Genomic DNA, 19137 nt, shown 5'->3' with positions numbered 1-19137 from the left:
TAATAACAAATTAGCTGGGAAGAGATTAGATACCTCTAAACCATTCAGAGTACTGTCATGAATTTATTAAATACCACCTAATAATTTACTTTTTCAAAGTACTGCCGCCTACGAAGTGCCTAACCAGAAAGCTTTGGCACTGGTTAACTCTTGCTCATTAAAAAGGAAAGTTACAACAAAGTTTCCCTGTATTTATTTTGAGCAAGTGGGGTCAGGATATATAGCCACTCAGTGAGTTCCAGTGTTATGTGACAGACGTTTAATAATGTTCCTTACATCTCTTAATTAAGGAGTCTGATTTCAAATAATTAAGGGGGACAACTGACAAGTCCTAGTATCCATAAATGGAGGGCAATTAATTTTTAAAGCTTGATGTGTTCGTGTAAATTTAAAGTGTTAATTATAGCTTCAAAGTCTCTGTCTGGGCAAAGGGCCATTACTAAGAGTTCCATGTAAGTGGCTATCTCTGCCTTATCTGAGGAGCAGGGTGGTATTTGCTTGTGCTTTTCCATGCCTAGTACATGCTTCTGCCCAAGCAGAAGTTTCTTTGTATTGGTTAAAATGTCATGTGTTTGGACATAATTAAAATCTCCACTTGGCCCTAGATGGTTTGGCTCAGTGGACAGAGCATCAACCTGTGGACTGAAGGGTCCCCAGTTCGATTCCGGCCAAGGGCATGTACCTCGGTGGCAGGCTCGATCCCCGGCCCTCTCACATTGATGTTTCTCTCTCTCTGTCTCTCCCCTCTCTTTCATTCTCTAAAAAAATCCATGGAAAAAATATCCTCGGGTGAGGATTAACAAAACAAAAAACAAAAAATAAACCTCCTATATATAATCAAATTGGCTTTCTGTTTGTGAGGGTTACAAATTGTTCTAAAAAGGAGGAAGTAAATTCCAAGATGACAGACTACAAAATGTTTTAGTCATGGAGATCCACTATTGCTCAATCTACCCGTGTATCTAACAGAACATCAACTGAACCATATCCATTGCTCCCCAGATCACTTCACCTTCTGGGGTTTAAATTCTGTTAAGTTCCAAAGAGGTGTTCTCTAAACCCAAACTCATATTCATCACATAAAATAGGGACAAGAATTATCATTATCCTAGCAAACATCTGAATTCTCACTGTATACTAATCATTATTCTAAGCACTTTACATGAACTTTATGGTTTAACAATCATAAAATTCACATTATTACCCATATTTTTGAGATCAGAAAACTGCAGCTTAGAGCACTTAAGCAACTTTCCAAGAATCACAAAGCTAATAAGGAATGTGTCTGAATTCAAAGTAAGACAGCCTGACTCCAGAGCCCATGCTTCTGTCTTATTATCTAACTCAGTGGTTCAAAAACTTTTGTACCTCAGGATCCATTCACTCTCTTAACTATTATTGAGGACTCCAAAAAGCTTTCCTTTATGTCAGTGATTTTCAACCAGGTTTAAGCCTAACGTATTTTGTTACTAAAATAACTTGAAATTCTTAAATTTGTCAATCTAAAGGAATCAAATCTCTTGTAAATCAGAAGCAAAGAATTTTTAAAACATGCAATAGTTGACCTTTTCCTTTACATTGTCAAATTTAAAAAACCACAACAGCCAACACAACTATAGCAGCCCAGTGTTAATGAATCCAAATTATACCTATTTTTTTGTGCCACAGAATTTGAGCAATTAGTTTATGTGTCATGAGATGAAAAAAGGCTGAAAATTGCTGCTTTATGTGGGTTATTTCTATCAATATTTACTATATTGAAAATTAAAACTAAAAAATTTATAATATTTACTAAATCTTTAAATAACACTAAACTCATATTGTAACATAACTTTTTGTGTGAAAAATAACAATACTTTCTAAAAAGATAGCAAAAAAAGGACATTGTTTTACATATTTACAAATTTTTAAAATGTCTGGCTTAGGTTAGATTCTCTTTTCCACTTCTGCATTCAATTTGTTGTAATAAGTTGACTTTGTTATAATATATGAATTTTATCTCACAAAGACACATAGTTAGAAAAGGAAGGATTAATTATTTTAAATAATATTCTTTGATACTACACCCAAACCCAACAATGGCAGTTTCTTAAAGGTTAGTTGCAATACGAAATCTGAAAACATATTAATGCATTTTTATACGGTGTTATTTTGATCTATCTTGCATTTTAAATGGACCTTTTTTACCCATGCATGATTTATATCATGAACTTCATATCTGAAAAACATTGATTCACTGAGTAATAATGCACATTTTCCAAATGTTGACACATTTCAGTGTATGATATAAAAAAAAATCACGTTCATTAAAATCACCACAACTTCATCAGAAAAGCCTTTAAATATTTGTAACTTGTCAAGATCATGGTGGCAAATACAAGTTTTCCAAAATTCCAATTTTCACTTGAAAGCTTGAATTTTATCATTTTATCAGCAACAAATACTGTCAGTTGCTTACGAGATCCTAAATGTACTGGCTCTCTTCACTTTTAAGAAAATGTCTTCAAAATAACCAAGTCTGAATAATCATAGTCATTTTTAAAAATATGTTTTTATTGATTTCAGAGAAGAAGGGAGAGGGAGAGATAGAAACATCAATGATGAGAGAGAATCACTGATTGGCTGCCTCCTGCACGCCCCCTACTGGGGATAAAGCCCACAACCTGGGCATGTGCCCTTGACTGGAATTGAACCTGGGACCCTTCAGTCTGCAGGCCAACGCTCTAACCACTGGCAAACCAGTCAGGGCCATAGTCATTTTTTTCAAGTAAAAATAGTGTTCATAAAAAAGGTGACCAGCCCGGTCCGGTTTGGTCAGTGGTTAGCATGTCAGCCCTTGGGCGAAAGGGTTGTGGATTTGATTCCCAGTCAAGGACACATACCTCGGTTGCATGTTTGATCCCAGCCCAGTTGGGGCGCATGCAGGAGGCAACCAGTCAATGTGTCTCTTGCATTGATCGATCATCCTCTCTCTCTCTCTTTCTCTCCCCCCTCCCTCCCTCTCTTCCTTCCTCCCTCCTCCCTCTTCCCTCTTTTGCACTCTCTTTCTAAAGATCAATGGAAAAAATATCCTCAGGTGAAGATTTTAAAAAAGTGGCTAATTCAGCTCACAACTCAAAACAATTACGCAGATGCTTTCCTCAAGACAATTGTTGTACCTCAGTATATAGCAGAACTGCTTTGTGTGTAGGTCCTATTTAACCACAAAGAATATTACATAGAAATGTATTTAAGATTTAATAAAATTAATACTTTTTACTTCCTCATCAAGAAAATTTCTAAGTGAACTGGCCCTTTTAGTCTTATTTCTAACTTCAAGTTAAAAAGTAAAATTAAAGTGCCTGTCTGTAAAGAATATAATAACAACTAGTACAGTTTGATGTCATTGCCTTTATTTGTGCTCCATCCATTTCAACACAGTGAAAAGGCAAATATCATCTTAGTATTGTTATAAAAATAATTTTAACCTTAAAAAAGTCTTGAAGACCACAAGGCTGGCCTAACTCAAAAGGTGGTTATAAAGATTAAATGTGGTATTGTATGTAAAGTGCTTAGCATAATATCTAGCACATAATAATACACAATAATTAGCTGCTTATAATTATGATGATGATTGTATAACAATGCTACAAAGGAGAATCAAGCATTCGATAACCTGAGATTCTATTATGATCAAATAGCCATTAAAAAATCATCAGAGATAGATTTAAGGCATCAATCATAATCTGACACCATCTGCTGTTTGGCTACACAGCAACAGTAAAATATTTTCTTTTACTATTTTACTGACTGCCCAAGATTTTACTATCAATAATAAAAATTATTTTTAAACTAAAAAGAGCATTCCCCTAAATCCTGACATTCTAACAAACCAAATTACTTTAACTGGTTGTTTCTATTATTTGCTTTTGCATGGATATATGTGTGTGAATATATATATTTTATAAATATAAAATTTTCTAGAATCATAATCAGAATATAAATAAAAGTATTAAAAATGTATTTAAGGACAATGCAAGATCCTTAAGTTATAATCATTAATAAGTAGAAAATGGTATATTTAGGGGGTCCTAGATATTAGTGTTTCTTTGGAAATAGGTGACCTCATGAGAATAGGGTTATTCTTACAAGGCTATTGCTATATAGGTTGTAGACTTAAAATCCTTATGGTTCTCATGACTGATGTACACTACAGGGGCAATAAGGCAGCCAGAATTGGGGCAACTTGAGTTAAAGGTCCCTTACTCGAAGCATCTCAATGGATGCAATCCTATTGGAACCACTCCAAGGAAAACAAGATTGTTCAATGTCTAGACAGAATACTTGTTAGTACCACGTAAAGCCTATAAGACTATTCTGGATTTCTCAGCAGTGTGACCTTCTGGAACATTGTAACCTACTCATGCCAACCATAACTCAGGGTACTAACTCAAGGCCAAGATCAGACATTCACCTTAGTATGCTAAAGCAGCTTGCAAAATTTAGTTATAGCAAGTCAAATATGGGAAGTATGATAGGAAGAAACACAAATTATATTGGCACTTTAATATTAGCTAACATTTATTGAATTTTTACTATGTAAGACATTGTATTAAGTTTTTCCACACATTATCTTTCCTAATCCTATCAACCATCCTATTTCCTCTGAGGTAAATAATCTCCACCAGACATATAAAAAACCTGAGGCTCAGAGAGATTAAATGAATGACCCAAAGTCCCAAGGCCATGACCAAGCAGGGCCAAAAATGTAATCCAGCTCAGTATGACCATAAATCCTGCTTTTGATAAAAGTATTTTGCTATCTCCCAACATTACCAATTATTTCCATGAGAAAAAGCAGTAACTTTAATAAAGACTTTAAAAAATACCTCCTGGGGTTTCATGGGCCCTCTGAAGTCTATCCATGTATATAGACCCCAAGTTAAGAAACCCTGCAATAGAATCTCAAGATACTTAATATAGTATAAGTTTAAAATTTGAAAAAATAAGGTATGGCAATCCTATATAATAAAAGGCAAATTGACCAAACGGCGGAACGATGGGTCCTATGACGCGCTCTGACCACCATGGGCAGACGCTCAATGCAGGAGCCGCCCCCTGGTGGTCAGTGTGCTCCCACAGGGGGAATGCTGCTCAGCCACAAGCCCTGAGCAGGGCTCACAGCTGGCGAGCTCAGTGGCGGTGGCAGGAGCCTCTCCCGCCTCCATGGCAGCGCTAAGGGGAGCGGGCCTAAGCCGTCAGTTGGACATCCCCTGAGGTCTCCCAGACTGCGAGAGGGCACAGGCTGGGCTGAGGAACCCCACCAAGTGCACGATTTCGTGCACTGGGTCTCTGGTAATATTAAAATAGCTACCACTTATTGAGCACCTACTATGTTCCAGAGACACCGTGCTTAGTACTTTACATATATTAGCTCATTTTGTTTTCTCCTACAATGCAACACCCATTACTCTGATGAGAAAACTGAGATCAGAGGACTTAAATGACTTAATGAATTGGGAGGGAATTGAGCTTACGCTGACTCATTCTGTGGCACCAGTTCCCACTAAAGCAAACAATGAATTAAGACCAGGTAAAGGGTTTAAACTTATTGCCAAAACAAACACAGAACAAACTCTGGAGACATATTTACCTGTATGACTTATGCAGTTCCATGACTTTCTCTTCAAGTTCCTTGGTCTGATTTGGGGCCAGTTTAAAATCACTAACATAATCCGCACCATGGAGTTCAGGGTCATAATCGCCCAGCTCAGACTGAATGGTATAAGAACCTAATAAAGCTAAAGTTGCAAAGGAACAGGGCAGACGTCCTGCAACTATGTCTTGTCGAAGTTGAAGACATAAATAATATCTATAGCCAAAAGAGAAAAGATGTTACCATGTCAGCAACAACAACAAAATATAGAGAGAGAAAAGGAAGAAAAAGGAAGAGAGAGGGAAAAAGGGAAGAGAGGGGAAAAAGTGATTAAGTAAATATGAGATAATATTAATAATTTTTCAATCTAGGTAGTGGGTTTATGGTTGCTTCTTGCACTATTATTTGTTCTTTTCTGTGTGTTTGAAAATTTCCCTTTTTTTTTTTAAACTGTGACTATGTTGGAGTCATTGCTGGAAAGAAGTTTAGAAAGAAAAGGGGAAAGTCTGAAGGAGGTAAAGAAACTAATGTTTTGTTGAGTGCAGTAAGAACCATACATATATCAACTCATCTAACTTTCACAAAAATAATTTGTGAGGGGGGAACTATTGCTAGATTACAAGATAAGGAGTCAGCCTCAAAAGGTAAGGTTGCTCAATGTTAGGTAGTAATAAAGGCTGTTTGGCTCTGAAATTGGGCCTTTTTCACACTGCTTTGCCAAATGCATAGATATTGCCCTTCAGATTCAAAGATGACATTATTGATACATTTTCACTAGAATATGATCAGAAACTTTTTATCTTATGTTTAATAGCTCATCATTTTCCTTCAATTCTGAAGAGAAATTCCCAGAGTTTATAGATCATGAGAATTACTTATTACATATTTGACTATTAATAAATTGTTTACCTTGTTATATCTTCTGTTAACTGTGCTGGGTCAGGTGGATAAAACTTTACATTAAATGTGAAATTCCAAGGGATACCTGTAAAAATAAACGCAAAAAGAATTTTATGCTTATGCCTAAGTTTCTGATTGTTAGAAATACCTAAGAATATTCTATTTTTCCTATTTTTCCTGAGGTTTTAATATTTTCATGCTTTGTGAATGAAATATTTTTATTTTTATAAAATTTGTTTAGATACCACTTAAGAGGTAAAGTTAGAGGGTCTTATTTTTCTCTTACTCAACTTAATACAGTTTTGTTTACAAAAGACTAAAACTATATAGGCAAAATAAGAAGGAAACCATCTTATAGGTAGACATGTTTATAGCAAGTTTTCAAAATATGATCTACACTAGTATACTACTGTGGGTGCTCAGAGATCATATGAATGATACATGAATGTTCTCTTTTGGCAACAGCATTATTTATTTGTGACATCTCTCAATATAGGCATACCTCATTTTATTGAACTTTGCTTTATCATACTTTGTAGAGAATGTGTTTTTGTTTGTTTTTGTTTTTACAAATTAAAGGTTTGTGGCAACCCCGCATCAAGCAAGTTTATTGGCCCCATTTTTCCAAAAGGTTTAGATGATGGTTTGTATTTTTCAGCAATAAAGTATTTTTTTAAATTATTTATTGTTTGAAGTGTTACATATGTCTCCTTTTTCCCCCACTGACTTCTCCCCAGCCACTCCCACCCCCCAGCACATGCCCTCACCCCCCTAGTGTTTGTGTCCATTGGTTATGCTTATATGCATGCGTACAAGTCCTTTGGTTGATCTCTTAACACCCTGCAACCCTCCCCTGCCTTCCCTCTGAGGTTTGATGATCTGTTTGATGCTTCTGTCTCTGGATCTATTTTTGTTCATCAGTTTATATTGTTCATTATATTCCACAAATGAGTGAGATCATGTGATATTTATCTTTCTCTGACTGGCTTATTTCACTTAGCAAAATGCTCTCCATGACCATCCATGCTGTTGGGAATGGTAAGAGTTCTTTCTTATTTACAGCAGCATAAAATTCCATTGTGTAGATGTACCACAGTTTTCTAATCTACTCATATGCTGATGGGCACTTAGGCTGTTTCCAAATCTTAGCTATTGTAAATTGTGTTGCTATGAACATAGGGGTATATATATCCTTTCTAATTGGTGTTTCTGATTTCTTGGTTATATTCCTACAAGTGGGATTACTGGGTCAAATGGGAGTTTTATTTTTAATTTTTTGAGGAAACTCCATACTGTTTTCCACAGTGGCTGCACTAGTCTGCATTCTCACCAAAAGTGCACAAGGGTTCCTTTTTCTCTACATCCTTGCCAGCACTTGCTGTTTGTTGATTTGTTGATGATAGCCATTCTGACAGGTGTGAGATGATACCTCATTGTCATTTTGATTTGCATCTCTCGGATGATTAGTGACTTAGAGCACGTTTTCATATGGCTCTTGGCCTTCCTTATGTCCTCTTTCAAAGAGTGTCTACTTGGGTCCTTAGCCCATTTTTTGATTGGACTGTTTATCTTCCTTTTGTTAAGATGTATGAGTTCCCTATAAATTTTGGAGATTAGACCCTTATCAGCTATAACATTGGCAATATGTTCTCCCATGCAGTGGGCTTTCTTGTTGTTTTGTTGACGGTTTCTTTTGCTGTGCAGAAACTTTTTATTTTGATGTAGTCCCATTTGTTTATTTTATCCTTAGTTTCTATTGCCCTAGGAGCTATATCAGTAAAGATATTGCTATGACATATGTCTGATATTTTGCTGCCCGTGGATTCTTCTAAGATTTTTATGGTTTCCCATCTTATATTTAAGTCTTTTATCCATTTTGAGTTTATTTTTGTGTGTGGTGTAAGTTGGTGGTCTAGTTTCATTTTTTTGCATGTAACCGTCCAATTTTCCCAACACCATTTATTGAAGAGACTGTCTTGACGCCATTGTATGCTCTTGCCTCCTTTGTCAAATATTAATTGAACATAATGGCTTGGGTCGATTTCTGGGTTCTCTGTTCTGTTCCATTGGTCTATATGTCTGTTCTTGTGCCAGTACCAGGCAGTTTTGAGAACAGTGGCTTTGTAATATAGCTTGGCATCTGGTATTATGATCGTTCCAACTTTGTTCTTCTTTCTCAGGATTGCTGCAGCTATTCAGGATCTTTTTTTATTCTATATGAATTTTTGAAGAGTTAGTTCTAGGTCTGTGAAGTATGTCATTGATATTTTAATGGGGATTGCATTGAATCTATTGATTGCTTTGGGTAGTATGGACATTTTAATGATGTTGATTCTACCAATCCATGAACACGGTATATTCTTCCATTTGTTTATGTCTTCCTCTATCTCTTTTTTTCAATGTCCTGTAGTTTTCTGAATACAGGTCTTTTATTTTTTTAAAAAATATGTCTTTATTGATTTCAGAGAGGAAGGGAGAAGGGAGAGATAGAAACATCAATGATGAGAGAGAATCATTGATTGACTGCCTCTTGCATGTTCCCTACTGGGGATCAAGTCCGCAACCTGGACATGTGCCCTTGACTGGAATTGAACCCGGAATCCTTCAGTCCGCAGGCTGACACTCTATCCACTGAGCCAAACCAGCTAGGTCTGAGTACAGGTCTTTTACCTCATTAGAGCAATAAAGTATTTTTAAATTAAGGTATGTGCATTGTTTTCTTAGCCATAATGCTTTTGCACACTAATACACTACAATATAATATAAACATAACTTGTTTGTTTTTAATCTTCACCCGAGGATATTTTTCCATTGATTTTTTAAAAAAATACATTTTTAGATTTCAGAGAAAAAGGAAGAGGGAGAGAGAGATAGAAACATCAATGATGAGAGAGAATCATTGACTGGCTGCCTCCTGCATGCCCCCCACTGGGGATTGAGCCTGCAACCCAGGCATATGCCCTGAGCTAGAATGGAATATGATCTTCTGGTTCAAAGGTCAACACTCAACCACTGAGCCACATTAGCCAGGCTTTTCCATTGATTTTTAGAGAGAGGGGAAGGAAGAGAAGGAGGGAGGGAGAGAGATACTTCAATTGGTTGCCACTCAATCTAAATCAAACATGCGACCCAGATATGTGGCCTTGACCCGGAATCAAACCTAACCACTGAGCAAAACCTGCTAGGGCAAGGTAAAACATTTTTTAAGCATACATTCATAGTAATAAAAACCATTAAAATATATAATGGACTCATTAACACAAAATTCAGAACAGTGGTGACTTCTGTAGGGGAAGGAGAGAAGGATATATTTAGAAGGGGCATACTTGGGCTATAGATTTTTTTAAAAACATAACTTGTGTACATTATATATCAGTGTTTTACTATATAGATGGGATTTCTTGCCTTTGCTCTGTGCTATACCAGAAAGAAAGGTGTGGAGGTGCTAGCCTAACTCAGTAGGGGAGATCTTTCTTATTCAGAACCAATGGAATTAAAGAAAGCTAAAAATCAAGCTGCAAGGAGAGAAAGAGACTGATAAATCTCAGAAGAAGGTAAGGTTGGGTCAGAGGGAAATTTCAAAAAATGAGACAAAGTCACACACACACACACACACTCTGTATATAGGTATACATGAAGGGAAAATATAGAAACATGGACTGAAAGGAATCACCCCGAATTCATGATAATAGATTTCTATGCATTGGGAGATGGGAATGGGACTAGGAGGAAAACAAGAGATAAACCTTGTATGGTTCTAGTTTAAATTAAAAATATTAACACATGGCCTGCCAGTGTGGCTCAGTAGTTGAGTCTCAACCCAGGAACCAAGAGGTCACAGGTTCAATTCCCAGTCAGGGCACATGCCCAGGTTGTGGGCTCAGTTCCCAGCGTGGGGCGTGGAAAGCAGCCAATCAATGATGTTCCTCTCTCATTGATGTTTTTCTCTATAGCTCTCTCTCTAAAAATCAATAAAAACATTTTTAAAAGAAGAATGTGGAAGGCATATTAAAAAATGTTAACACATTAATTCTGGGTGATGAGTACATGGGTATTTGTTATATTAGACTCCATAGTTTTCTATATTTTTGAAATATGAAAAAACGTTATTGATGACTACCTATTACAATTTAAAATATTCATATTTTTGTTCTACTTCTAAGATTTTATCTACAGACATTTATAAGTACACAGATATATACTATATAAATAAAATATATGCTCACTGCAACCTTGTTTGTAATAGCAAAGTATTGAGATTAACCCAAAATTTCCATCAATAGTACTGGTTATATGTAATATGTCACAACTATATAATCATTTAAAAATTTTTAATGGATGAAATAAATGTATATATGTTGATGTGAAAAATACTCTGTATTGTGTTACATAAAAGACTGCATATTTATTTTTTTTTTAATTTTTCTGTTAATCCTCACCAAGGATATTTTTTTTCATTGATTTTCAGAGAAAGTGGAAGAGAAGGGGAGAGACAGAGAGAGAGAAACATCGATGTGAGAGAGACACATTGCCTTCCACACATGCCACACCGGGGTCGGAATCAAGCCTACAACCAAGGTACATGCCTTTGACCAGAATTGAACCCGCAACCCTTCAGTCCCTGGGCCAATGCTCTAACTACTGAGAAAACTGACTAGGGCTGGTTGCATATTTATATTAAATACATATAAATATTAAATGCTTATATAAAAACATACATGTTAAACACATATTTATATTAAGACACATGTAAATACATATTTATATTAGAATACACATTTGTGAGCACATGTGTCTATATACACTCAAAACATCTCTGAAAAAAAACACAAGGAATCGGTTAAAGGACAGAGGTAGAAGGGAGATTTACCCTGTACTATTTCATTTACATCTTTTAATTTTATACCATATATTTTCTATTGCCTATTTTAAAAATTAATTTTAAAAACAATATATAGCATAATACACATATTATGTAATACATAATACATAGCAATGTATAGCATAATTGTATTTGTGAAAGGTGAAATCTACATATGCCTAAAAAAAATCTTGTAGACTATACTAATTTAATAGTGCTTAAATCTTGAGGACAGGTTTAGGGGCCTTTTACTTTTTCCATGATTTACTTTCATAATGTTGAAATTTTTCACAATGAGTATATATTACTTGCATGATGAAAAATAATTTTAAAAAACTTTTGCAGCCCTAGCTGGTTTGGCACAGTAGATAGAGCTTCGGCCTGTGGACTGAAGAGTCCTAGGTTAATTCCAGTCAAGGGCATATGCCTGGGTTTGGGCTCAATTCCCAGTGTGGGGCATGCAGCAGGCAGCTGATCAATGATTCTCTCTCATCATTGATGTTTCTATCTCTCTCTCCTTCTCCCTTCCTCCCTGAAATCAATAAAAATATATATGTATTTTTAAAAACTTCTGCAATAAATAAATATCAATCTTCTTTCTCTTTGGCTAAATGAAATGCTTACATTTTTATTCCCTATTAAAGTTTGTTTTAGGAACACAGTCTTTCTTTCCTATGTTGAAGTAAGAATTTTTTAAATTATTTTTTAATTTAAAAAAATGACAAACACTTAGAGTTTTTTTTCTTAGCAAAAGATTTTTTTATAGCCCTGACTGGTTTGGCTCAGTGGATAGAGCGTCAGCCTGCGGACTCAAGGGTCCCAGGTTTGATTCCGGTCAAGGGCATGTACCTTGGTTGCGGGCACATACCCAGTAGGGAGTGTGCAGGAGGCAGCTGATCGATGTTTCTCTCTCATCAATGTTTCTAACTCTCTATCCCTCTCCCTTCCTCTCTGTAAAACATCAATAAAATATATTTTTTTTAAAAAAGATTTTTTTATAGCCAGAAAGATAATCTACCAGATACTCTTCTCTACTTATTATAAACTGTTCTAACATTTCTTCCTAAAGAGTCTTCTTGTATAATAATTTGTTCCTAAGTAAAATTGAATATTAAAAGTATTTTCATTGAAAAGGGCTAGGAGTTAAGTTTTTCTGGTCATGTTTCAAATATGCTGAGTATTTTTTTGACTTGCATTTTAAAACAAGATTTTATAGGCTGGGAGCAAATATGGAGAGTTGCTAGTTCAAAGGAGTATTTTATTTCTCTGTCTTAAGAAATATAATTATAGCCCTAGCCAGTTTGGCTCAGTGGATAGAGCGTCGGCCTATGGACTAAAGGGTCCCAGGTTCGATTCCGGTCAAGGGCACATGCCCGGATTGTGGGCTCGATCCCTAGTGGGGGGCGTGCAGGAGGCAGCCAATCAATGGTTCTCTCTCATCATTGATGTTTCTATCTCTCTCTCACTCTTCCTTCCTCTCTGAAATCAATAAAAATATATATATACAGTGGGGCCTTGACTTACGAGTGTCCCGACTAACGAGTTTTTCGAGATACAAGCCGTCTCCCGGCCAATTTTTGGCTTTGAGTTGCGAGCTAAAATTCGGGTTACGAGCCAGCTTCAGATACCCCACTGCTAGTTGGCGCAGCGAACGTCACAGTGAACGCCACAACATCAGCCCAGCATCACCTGTCTCACTCGTTCACTTTTTGATTTGACATACGAGTAATTTGAGTTACGAGCTCCGTCACGGAACGAATTAAACTTGTAAGTCAAGGCCCCACTGTATATATAAATAGGGTCTAAAGCAGCCGTGGGCAAACTACGGCCCGCGGGCCGGATCCGGCCCGTTTGAAATGAATAAAACTAAAAAAAAAAAGACCGTACCCTTTTATGTAATGATGTTTACTTTGAATTTATATTAGTTCACACAAACACTCCATCCATGCTTTTGTTCCGGCCCTCCGGTCCAGTTTAAGAACCCAATGTGGCCCTCGAGTCAAAAAGTTTGCCCACCCCTGGTCTAAAGGAAAACATTTCACCATAATAAAAGTGTTTTCTTTTAAGAAACAAATAAAAAAATTTGTTTCCAGGTGATTAAAAGTTAAAACTTCTAATCATGATGAATAACATCTTTTAGTTCCTAGAAGCTTCCTCAAAATAAACTAAATTAAAAGGACATCTAGTCATAAATGGGGTGTTGGGGAGAGAAAGTCTCTATCCTTTAGCCATCCCATTGGGCCTAGGGCTAGAAAATACTAATTTATACTTTACTGACCCAGAAATATCTATTCCTAGATATTAGTTGGAGCAGGGTGTGCAGCAGTAATATGTTCTAGAGGAGCAGTTCTCAACCTGTGGGTCGCGACCCCTTTGGGGGTCGAATGACCCTTTCACAGGGGTTGCCTAAGACCATCGGAAAACACATATATAATTACATATTGTTTTTGTGATTAATCACTATGCTTTAATTATGTTCAATTTGTAACAATGAAATTGGGGGTCACCACAACATGAGGAACTGTATTAAAGGGTCGTGGCATTAGGAAGGTTGAGAACCACTGTTCTAGAGGGTTTGAAGCTAGGAGAAAGCCACAATGTCAAAAGGATCATTGGCAAAGAATTCTTATTATCTATTCTTATACTTCAATTTGGAAGAAGAATGTTGAAAAGGGACAAAACGAACTGTAGAGAGGAAAACATGGAGACGGTTAGAATGCAATAGTCCAGAACATTTTAAAAGGAACAGGATCAGGCAGCATACTTCTAATTGAGGGCTGCTACAGTTTCAATCACTACCCTTTTGAGAACTGACTCCCCTATCCTTTTTCTCTTTTCATCTCTGTTCTTTTCCACCTTCTGATTCTCTCAACCTATCTTCTCCAACTTTGCCTAGTTGTAAAAAAGAAAAAAAAATCATCAAGATCTGACCTACATCTTAACAGTGTCCACCACTGCTGTACCTCTCTATTATGGAATCTCCTTCTTCCAGGGGAAGGCTTTATCTCAATTTCAAAGCCATCTACTATAGTCAGGATTCTAAAGTGACCCACAGCCAGAAAATGGTTGGAAATCTGCTGACCTACTAAAAGAAAGAATTATACAAAAAGGCAATATTTACTTACCACGAACCTGCTTTTTTATTTCTTTGGCAGAATCCAGCCATGTCTGTAAAAAGAAGAAAAGGCATTCATACAAATTTCCAAAACATAAACAAGAGAGTACCAGAAGCAGGATTACTAACCATTTCAAATAGTGCCTCTAGGACTAGGTCAACCTACATTTCCAATATTCTTGTATTAATTTCACATAGCATAGAAATATGAAGCAGAGAAATATAAAGCCAGACAGTTGGGCTGGAATCCTAGCTCCACTACTTCCTAGCTGAGTGTCCTTTTTTAGGCATCTCTATACCTCAGTTTCCTCATCTATAGAATGAAATAGTAGTAGTAGTGCCTATCTCATAGAGTTATTATGAAGATTAAATGAATTGATGTATATAAAGCTCTTAGTAAACAAGAAATGCTAAATAAGCACTTGTTATTTTTATTACACTATAACAACTAGTAGAGACCTATAACCAGGATTATCGACATCACCCAGATCTTATTTTTCCAGCTTTTCTATGTCAGCACAGCATCTGGCACATGGTTCATACTCAGTTAATGTTTACTGAATGACTATTTTGTTTCCCCTGACTACTCCTGTCCACATTAATCCCTCCCCTTCACTGTTTTCCAATCCCACTTAAAATCTGCCCAGCACTGTGGTGAACCATATAAAATAATTGTATGTGAAAAGAGCCTCCCCCTTAACATCTTTCATAGACTCCTTGGGAAACGTTTAAAGACAGAAAGTTCTAATTTGAATTGCTTCAAAGATTTTATTGACATAAGATACATATAGAAAAGTACATAAATTACCAAAGCAAATATATAACAACACTAGAGGCCCAGTGCATGAATTCGTGCATGGGTGGGGGCCGGCTGGCCCCGCCCTGATTGGGGTAGAGGGCCGATCGGGGCTGAGGCTGGCCGGAGGGAGGGGCCGCGGGAGGTTGGCCAGCCAGCCCAACTCTGATAGGGGTGGGGGTGGGCCGATCGGGGGTGGGGCCGGCCTGGGAGAGGGGCCGCGGGTGGTTGGCCAGCCAGGGGGAGAGGCCATGGGAGGTTGACCGGCCGGCCCCACCACCCCATAGTGCAAGTCATAGCGACAGGTCATCCTGGTCGTTCTGGTCATTCCGGTTACTTAGGGTTTTATATAGAGAGATTACCAGCATCCCAGGAGCTCCTCTCACACCTCTTCCCAATCCCTTCCCATTCCCTCCACTAAAAAGTTTAAAATTGAATTTTAGTGGTATTTAGACAAGAGAAGTAAGGTGTTCCCTCTTCACTCTCTACCAACAAGGGCAAAGCACAGGTGACCATCCCATTTGCCCTACCAAAGAAATGAGCTTGAATACCACAATTTTCTATTTAACCACATACCACTTTAACTGTTATATAAAGACTAGAGGCCTGGTGCACGACATTTGTGCACGGTGGGGGGGGGGGGGGGTCCCTCAACCTGGCCTGCACCCTTTAGCAGTCCAGGAGCCCTCAAGGGATGTCCGACTAACAGCTTAGGCTGCAGTTGGACATCCTTAGCGCTGCCACAGAGGCTGGAGAGGCTCCCTCCATCACTGCTGAGATCACCAGCAATCAGCCTGGCTTGTGGCTGAGTAGCGCTCCCCCTGCAGGAGCGCACTGACCACCAGGGGGCAGCTCCTGCATTGAGCGTCTGCCCCCTGGTGGTCAGTGCACTTCATAGCGACCGGTCATTCTGTCGTTTGGTTGATTTGCATATTACCCTTTTATTATATAGGATAGTTACTATAACAGACAATAAGCACAAGAGTGAGGACTAGTTTCCTTTGATCTCCCCTGCTTCCACAATTAGCACAGCTGATTAAGAAATATATGTTAAAAATCATACAATATAAAATTAATCTATAGTATAAAACTAGGCACACAGTTGTCTAAGGCTGTCAGAAAGGGGTAACCTGGGTGTTTCTTCTTTGTCTCTCATTAAGACCAAAGAACTTTAAGTTGTTTATAGACACTATAATGCAAGTAATCTAGGTTTCACTGCTTACATGTTTTAAAAAGCCACATTTAGACTGGCTGGTGTGGCTCAGTGGTTAAGCCTCAACCCATGAACCAGGAGGTCATGGTTCAATTCCTGGTCAGGGCACATGCCCAGGTTGCAGGCTCCATCCCCAGTAGGGAGCATGCAGGAGGCAGCTGATCAATTATTCTTTGTCATCACTGATGTTTCTATTTCCCTCTCTCTGAAAACAATAAAAACATATTTTAAAAATAAACAAGTCCACTAGTGATGTCAACCCAAATCTTCCTAGCAAAAGATAAGATCCCCAAAATGGCCTCCTACTCTGCAAGTATGTTTACAAAATTTATTTATTTTAGTCTTTCTCATTTACCAGACATTAAAGACACAATCATAACTGGCATTTGCCCTTCAAAGCCAGTCATGAATCAATAGAACACAATCCATCCTTTCAGATAACTAAAAACTGAATTCCTCACACTCTTAACGTAATATTGATTATACTGGTGTTTGCTATTTGCCTGTGAAAGGTGATTTTCCCACTCCTCAGGTAAAATAATTCATCCACACATTCATCTATTACTCTATTCCTCACTCCCTATAGTAAGCCAGGCTGGATGGCTCCTAGATCCTCCAATGCTACTCTCTCAACTCCAGGCCTTTCTCTCTCCACTTCACTAGCCCATTTTATCCTTCAGGTCTCAGCTTAGGCATCAGCTGTCCAAGAGGACTTCCCTGGCTACATTCTCCCATGAAGTCTTGTACTTCCATTTGTATGACACTCATCACACTTCACTGTAAGCTCCAGAGGGCAAGAACTATGTCTACCTATTTACAGCTATATCCATATCATCTAGTATAGCACCTGCAAATACTTGTTAAACTGAACTAAAGTCTTCATCATTAAATTTTGAGCTAAATATTTGCAATTTTTAGTTAATTGGCCCAGGAAATAATTCAAGTTTTCTGAAGTAAATACTTGACTTCTGCCTGGCCAGCATGTCTCAGTGGTTGAGCATCGACCTATGAACCAGGAGGTTATGATTCGATTCCTGGTAAGGGCTCATGCCTGGTTGTGGGCTCGATCCCCAGTGTGGGGCGTGCAAGAGGCAGCCGATCATTGGTTCTCTCTCATAATTGATGTTTCTATCTCTCTTCCTCTCTAAAATCAATAAAAAAAAAAATTTTTTTTAAATCCTTGACTTTTAACCTTTCTTCCCTCCTCTATATTCTCCCACTTTTTTTATTTCCTTCAATTAACTTTATTGGTTTTCTTTTAGGTTGGAAGAAAATGTCAGATTCATTGTATAAGTGTTTCAGCAATATTGGGACTTTATTCTCTTTTATAATGTTACTTTCAAATTATAAGTATGCAGCGGCAAAAGTAGGTTTACAGTTGTTCATATGGAAAATAATACAATAATTAATAAATAATACAAGGATAAACTCTGTGTTTTGCATACTCCCAACTATAAACCTACTTTTGCCAATCCCTGTATATCATAATTATCCATCCATTCAACAAATATTTATTATAAACCTGCTACATACTAGATCAAATACTAATTGCATAATACATAAGATTTTTGGTATATACTTGCTAATCAGGATATCAAAGTTCTGTACTTTGCCTGTCTTTTAAAACTAAACAATAGATACTTTCAATGATGAAAGAACACAGCAGCAATGATATTTTTTCTTTAAAATGTTCATTCTAGTCTGGAGAAATAAGAATAACTCTAAGTGTACCGTGTCTTGGAGAGGCAGGCATAAATACATTAATTAACAACACAGCTTCTTACATTACCAGCAATTTCCTCACCTTGGAGGTTTCATTATCCCAAATGGCTAGACCAAAGTAGTCTTCTTCCAAAAGATTGAGGTGCTCACACACTCGCTTAAGTAAATCTTGTCCTTTTGCATGTTTCTGCAAAGATATACATATTTTAGTCGAGGTTTCCTCTTATTCCTGTATTCATCGCCAAATAAAATAAAATGTCATTTTCCAATTTCCTCTTTTATCTAGTTTAAAAAATAGCTAATAGCTAACATTTAAGTGGATTACACAGTATAAGTAGAACGATGTGAGTTATAAAAATCTTGCTTCATAATTTGTCAACTTATATATGCAACACACTTATAATGGCTTGGAAATAATGCTACAATTCAAAGCAAAATTCCAGCTTCCCTCCATCTATCACCACCTCTTCACCTCCTTCCTAAACATAACATTATTTTTTGGTGCAATATTTCCTGAAGCTTGCTATGGGCTGCTGTCAGTCATCATGACCATGTGAATTAACTGAACCAACTGCTGACATTGACAGTTAGTGGCTATGGAAATTATTATACTCTATTATTCTCAGACCAAATGTCCCAAGAGAATAAACTATGTCTCAAGTCCGTTCAATCTCTTTCAGAAAAAATGCATGGAGTGTAAAATTCTAGATACCTACATATATTAACTATTGCAGTTGCTCTTTCAGATGTGCTACGAATCATTTTCTTAATATCTCTTTACCTAGAAAATAAACAACTGCCAAATGTGGGTACTTATATTCCTGTTTATAGTGAGGAAATGCCCTAACTTAGAAGCTAAGATTTAGAGTAAAAAAATCCTGGCTCTTCCATATAC

General features: G+C 37.2%; 1 protein-coding gene across 24 annotated transcripts in view; it reads right to left on the bottom strand.

Moving 5' to 3' along the window:
- EPB41 (erythrocyte membrane protein band 4.1) overlaps nt 1-19137 on the bottom strand; it is a 155260-nt gene that overhangs the window by 67505 nt on the left and 68618 nt on the right. For all 24 annotated transcript variants that reach the window (XR_011470212.1, XM_070404535.1, XM_070404530.1 and 21 more), the window contains 4 exons: nt 18325-18429; nt 14522-14564; nt 6545-6620; nt 5633-5851 (listed from right to left, as the gene is read on the bottom strand). Coding sequence is in view for 23 of the 24 variants with exons in the window: in XM_070404535.1 (XP_070260636.1) it covers nt 5633-5851; nt 6545-6620; nt 14522-14564; nt 18325-18429 (443 nt within the window). In the remaining variant the exon portion in view is untranslated. The remainder of the gene's footprint in view (nt 1-5632; nt 5852-6544; nt 6621-14521; nt 14565-18324; nt 18430-19137) is intronic.

This window comes from Myotis yumanensis, unplaced genomic scaffold, assembly GCF_028538775.1.
Source record: "Myotis yumanensis isolate MYYU_CA2020_CCGP unplaced genomic scaffold, mMyoYum1.0.hap1 SCAF_2, whole genome shotgun sequence".
NCBI classification, from domain to species: Eukaryota; Metazoa; Chordata; class Mammalia; order Chiroptera; family Vespertilionidae; genus Myotis; species Myotis yumanensis.
Note: the sequence above shows the minus strand (reverse complement) of the source record. Positions and strands in the feature narration are given on the sequence as shown.